Source organism: Belonocnema kinseyi, chromosome 6 (genome assembly GCF_010883055.1).
Source record: "Belonocnema kinseyi isolate 2016_QV_RU_SX_M_011 chromosome 6, B_treatae_v1, whole genome shotgun sequence".
Classification (NCBI taxonomy): Eukaryota; Metazoa; Arthropoda; class Insecta; order Hymenoptera; family Cynipidae; genus Belonocnema; species Belonocnema kinseyi.
Window position 1 is genome coordinate 6,091,611 of NC_046662.1, and position 6,195 is coordinate 6,097,805.

The following is a 6,195-nucleotide window of genomic DNA, read 5'->3' on the forward strand; positions in this document are numbered from 1 at the left end:
TACGCCAATTAGCACAAATGGTAAGTTCCGACAGTGCCTACAAGTGTGCCTACTGGCCGCTAAATGGCAATACCGGTTTCATATGTATACACCTGGTAAAGCTGTAAACGGGAGCCTGAAAAGGAGAGGGTGGTGGCGCCATTATGTTCTGGGAACATCGAGAAGCTAAATGTTGGAGAAGAGTTAGCTTTTGAAGGGGTTCATGAAGCGTATTCAGCTCCCTTACTGGATCTGAGGATCGACTTGGCTTCTTCGAAAGGTAGTTTGTGGTTAGCAGCAAAAACTCGTGATTCTCTCTGAAATATAAATTGCGGGCATCTTTTGTAAGAGGTTGAGAGATCCCCACCGCAGTTCGCGCATTTTGATATGCCATTTGCGTTAGGACATGGTTTCATTTCATTATGAACCTTCAAGGAACCGCAACGCCTGCAGCGCGCAGTAAATCGACAGTGTATGCTGATGTGTCCTAGTCTAAGGCATTTGATGTACATTTTAGGTTCCGGGTTGCAGAGGTTAACTGGAAAGGAGGCCATGTAAATGAAGGTCCTTTCTGGGAGGGCCTGTGCCCTCGAAAGTAATCAAGATCGATTTGGAAGGGATTATTTTAGTTTCCTGTGTGGCAGGATATATGGTTTTTCTGTCAAGTCCAAGCGATCCAATGACAAGAGTAATAAGCACTTCTATTTTCTTGGGAAATTCTTCAAAGAGGATATTTGCTGCTTGCGGGGTTTTTGCCATGACTCTCAATTTGCTAAAGCCACTGCTACGGACATCGTTGATTAGGCCTGAAAAGTGCTTCTGAATCAGACGACCACATGTGTCTGCGACAAGATCTTTTTTAGCCTGCTCAGAATTCGGTTTACGTTAGACTATAATAGCGCATTCTCCCTTTTCGAAAGTACTGACGTGAAGAGAACGAGCATGTTAAGCATGGGGAAGGGGTCGCAGATTTTAACGGTTTTGAATATTTTCCGCGGATTGAACAATAGTCTTGCTCTGACTGTGATTATCAGGCTGCTTTGATTCCACTAACGATTTACCCGAGGAAGAGAAAGAAAGCTGCGTCTCTGGGATAATTTCGGCTTGTGAACTGTCAATAGATATATGCAAAAATTCTACATTATTTTCCGGATCTGGGAATGACAGATTGGCCACCAGATTATTGGAAAGATATTCTAACAGGGGTTTGTTGATTCTAAAGGTCCTTGCTCCTTTACACACTTATATAAACCACACCTTGGGATAATTGAGGCTCTGTGCGCAAAGTGACGAGAGCCAATCACACTTTCAAAAGTACACTTGTAATATATTTACTAAAGACCAGTACGCCGCACTCTAAGTGAGACTATACAGAAACGCATCCATCTTCGAGCGTGGTCTCTAGTCTCTACCAGGCTCCGCTTAAAAATCGTATTCGCCGACGCTATGCTTCTTCTGATCGCGCATGTGTCGTTGAGCGCGAGCTTATCTAAAATGAATAAATTAATTTTTTTCTCATGTAACGTCAATTTACAGTTGAATGCTGAATTTTAATTTAATTTATTTCAAAATAATTATTTATGCTTACAACTTAATTTTAAATTAATATTAATTAGTTAATAATAATTACTGTTGCATAAACTATAATATAATTTAAATTTTATGATTTTTTAATAATTACAGTAATTATATTTTTCTATTATTTAAGACTATTTATAACTTCTCTAATTTAATATAAATAATAATTTAATTAAATATAATTTTAGTAAGAAATGTAAAAAATAAAATTAACTTGTATAATTATTTCCTGGTTAAAAAAATTGGTGGCCCTGAAAAGGGTAATTTAATTTTATTGAGATCTATAAGTTACTCTAAATGCAAACTTGAAGAATTGCAAGTGAAATTTCATACGATAATAATAATAATAATAATAATAATAATAATATTAATATTAAAATATGCCTCGGTGGCTCAGTTGGTTAGACACTCGGACTTCACCTCAGAGGTCCGAGGTTCGATCCCTGACCCGGTACCTCTGGAAATTTTTCAATGTACCTTTACCGAGGTTCTGGTGATTCGGAACCCACCTTAAGCTGTAGGTCCCCCCATCGTGTACTTGACTGCAACCCAGTCCGTCAATGATGGGGTCAAACCAGGCTTTATCCAATATGTCTGGGCAGACTGCTCTCATTAGATCACTTGATTGCATTATAAAAATGCGTCCGTGACTGATGATATATACCGGGACAGCCCCGTGCAAAAATGACCAAATAAAAATCCATCTCTAACCAAAAATGCCTTCGACATGTTGGGCAGTATAAGCCTGTGACAACATTTCAACACTGAAATGTTTATCAATATAAATATTAAAATATAAGATTTCAATGAAATCGGTTGTATAAAGACGCATATTTAAAAAAATCTAGACGAGAAATCTTGCCATATTAAAAAAAAACCTTGAATCTGTAATTCGGTGAACTCATGCTTCTTTTTCGAATAAAAGTTTTGAAAATTTTAAGGCGCATTAACGCTGTTACATTTAAAAACAGTTCAGAGAAAGTCAGAATTCGTTACAATTAGAGTTCCCTCTTTTAAATTCTAGATAAAGAAAATACGACAAGTAGTTTTTAGAGTAGAAGTAGTGATTCAAAGAACTATTTTTTCCGAATTATAATATAAATGTTGGTTGCATTGTTCGTTGCGAATTTACCTTTGTTCAGTTAAAAATGCATCTGTTTCGTTAAACATTGATTTTTTTTAACTCAAAATTTAATTGTTTAAGTTTTGGTTGAAAATTGATCTTTTTAGTAAAAAGTATTTTTTTTTTTAATTCAACTATTTCAGTTAAAGATTCATTGATTTAGTTGAAAACTCTAATGTTTGGTTTCAAATTATTTGTTTACTTCAAAATTCAACTACTATTTCGTTATAAATTCATGTATATTGTTTAAAAAGTGAATTTTTTTGGAGAAAATTAATTTTTCTATTTTAAAATTAATCTTCTTCTTTGAAATTCATCTTTTTCGTTGAAAATTCAAGTATTCTCGTTAAATAATCTTTATTTTAGTTGAACGTTTATCTTTTTAGTGTCAAATTCAACTATTCCAGTTGAACATTCATAATTTTATTTTAAAATTCATCACTTTGGTTGAAAATTGAACTATTTTGTTGGAAATTAATTTTTTTGTTTCAAAATTCATTTTTTCAACTGAAAGTTTAACTGCTCCATTTTTTATTGAAAAAATGAATATTTTTTATTAGAAAATTTAGGCATTTATTTTAAGATTAATTTATTTTGCAAAGATTTGCTCTGTTGTCTTAAAGGATGTATAGAATGAACGACATGAATTAAAATAAATTTTTGCATTTTTCCGAAAATATGAATGTTACTTTTAGTTGACCGGCAAAATTGGAAAACTTTACCGGGGAAAACCGGGAATTTGAAGTCGTCCGCCCAATTGCCACCCTGATGTTATAGTATGAAATAGTAAATTCCAAAACTTTTGATAAAAATCGTAATAATGGAGGTAATCTAGTTATTTGATTAAAATTTTTCATTTTAATTCAAAATTTAACTAATTTTATTGAAAATTCAAATATTTTGTTTGAAAATTCTATTAATTTGTCGTTAAAGATAAACTTTTTAAACTAAAAATTCACATACTTCATGTTCAGCTCATTGTGCGTGTGTATGTTTGTACTTGGAAAATGATACTCTATTAAAAATTCGATCGATCAACTACAATTTGACGTCACAAGTGAAAGAACGTAATTTATTCATTTTAAATAAGTCCGCGTTGAATAACACATGCGCAGTAAGTAGAATCATCGCGTCGGCGAATACACTGCCCTTGCTTCGAGCCAGCAGCGCAAGAGGGGAATTGACGACTGCCCGTGGAGAGTAGTATGGGAATTTGGAAAGGAAAGTAGGGTAGACAAAAGAGGAGAGAAGTAGGAGAATCAGGAAGGCAATCAGGGGAAGTATGGAAAGCAAGGAGTAGGAGAAGGGACGTGGAGATGATGGGTAGTATGGGAAGTATAGAGACAAAGCAGGGAGTAGAACTAGTAGATGTAACCTGGAAGTACGAAACAAGGAAAGGAAATTAAGAGATGTATGAAAGAAGAGAAAACATGGGATGGAGAGGTTACGGGCGAAGTAGGAGAGTAGAAGTAGGAAAACGGAAATGGGAGAAGTACAAAGGGACGAATGGTATGGGAAGTATGGAAGAAAAGTTTATAGAATAAGTTCAACATAAGTAGGGAACAGGGGCAGAGAAATTTGAGAAAGTATCGAGGGAGGGGTACGGGAAGTACGAGATAAGGCGGGAAGTAAAGAAGGAGAAAAGGTATGGGAAGTAAGGAGGGAAAATAGGAAGGGAAAGTGAGGGTGGAAGTCTTGGGAAAAGAATGAGAGAGAAGCATGGCAGGAGGAGAAACATGAGGGGAGAGGAGAAGCAGGCAGAGCGGAGAGGGGGGTATGAGAATCTGGGAGAGAAAGCAGGGAGAGGTGAAAGGGAAGCAAGAGACAGGGGAAGAGAATTGGCAGAAGATGAAAAAGAATGTTGAAAGGGAGATGTTGTATGGGAAGTAGGCAGAGGAGAAAGTAGGAACAAAGTATAGAGATAAGTGAAAAGAAAGTAGTTGATAAGGGAGCAGGAAATTGAGCAGAGGGAGAAAAAGGGAGAGGAAGTAGGAGAGGGAATACCTATCAGTATGGGAGGGGGTAGAGGTGGAGAAGAAGTGAACGAGGTAGTGGGGAGATTTAAACTACTGAATTAACGTCTTAAAAGGCTACGAAATCCTTCTTTCTAGGCACATAGCGCCTATTTTGACTAATTTAGTTCCTAATTTCAAGAAATTTTCTAGTTAAACTTGTATGTTGGACCTTGAAAAATTTAAATTTTTATTTATTCTAAATTAATTTCCTTAAGTTATAAAAAAAAAGGAATTGTAACTAATCCAAGCATCTTTTTAGTACCTAAATGAAAAGTCAAATGTTGGATGTTGTGAAAGTCAATGGTGCAATGCGGTTACCTGAGGAAAAAATGTCCTTTATTGGAATGAAAAATCTTCCTGTATCGGAATGACAAATATGTAGCCCTGCGCCCTGTCTCTCTAATGGAAAAGAGTCTATCGTCTTGATAAGCTAAATTACTGTCCACGTGAAAGCAAGTAATTAAATGGTCCGTATCGTGCCAATGGCTAGTTGAGTAGAGTCCATTCTTGGGTATTGACTGTTTCAGTATGTACGATCAACCGCAGGTCCGCTGTCAGGAGAGGAAAAACTATGACTACGAATCGGCTCCCACGTGTGATTCAAGAGACGACAATCCTCCACAGACCTCCACCAGAACTTCATAACGAATTATTATACACAATTAATGTTTCTTTTATCCAAATTTCAAATTATTATATTCGACATGTTCAAATTTGGAATTCGCAGATTACCAATCTGATTCTTAATTCAGGCCTCCAGTCCATGCACTAGAACTTCCGGATCTCGGAATGGCCGGAATGAGTCGTTGAACAATCAGAAACGTTCCGCGGAATTAGTGTCATTCTCGCAGCGAACTGAGCCGAACTCAGCCGAAGTGTTCGAAATTTTTAAGTTCACGTGAAAAGGCGTTCCGTTCATTTCAAAATTTGTCAAACACATGAACCGGAATGACCGTCAACCAGAACGGCAATAACCAAAGATAATATCTTTGCCATACACAAATCACAGAGGCACCTTCGGCAAGACGACAAAGTAGCTTCTTGTCAAAGGTGCTCTGTGATTGGTGTTTCGGTTATTCCGGGTTACAGTCATCCGGTTCATGTGTTCGACTTTGGAAATGAACGGAACACCTTTTGGCGCGAACTTAAAAATTTCGAACACTTCGGCTGAGTTCGGTGCGAGAATGACACTGTTTCCGCGGAACATTTCTGATTGGTCAACGCGTCATTCCGGCCATTCCAACATTCGGTTGTTTATGGTGCATGGACTGGAACCCTCAGGGTTGCTACAAAGTCCCAATTTAAAAATTCCCCGATTTTTCCCTGAACAATTAGGAGATCAAGAGTGTTAATGCAATAAAAAAATTCGTTTATAAATTCTGTTTTAAACACTTTGAGTGAGTTGAATTTTCAACTCAAAAAGATTAATCAAAATCGAAAAAATTAGATTTTTAATTAGAATAATTACTTTTCAACTGAGAAAAATAGGAATTTTCAACA

General features: G+C 36.4%; 1 protein-coding gene across 2 annotated transcripts in view; it reads left to right on the forward strand.

Moving 5' to 3' along the window:
* Positions 1-5,530, forward strand: part of LOC117174334 (calcitonin gene-related peptide type 1 receptor-like) — a 748,751-nt gene extending 743,221 nt beyond the window's left edge. For both annotated transcript variants that reach the window (XM_033363359.1, XM_033363358.1), the window contains one exon: positions 5,242-5,530. In XM_033363359.1, coding sequence (XP_033219250.1) covers positions 5,242-5,340 — 99 coding nt within the window. In that variant the 3' untranslated portion in view covers positions 5,341-5,530. The remainder of the gene's footprint in view (positions 1-5,241) is intronic.
* Positions 5,531-6,195: the final 665 nt, after the last annotated feature.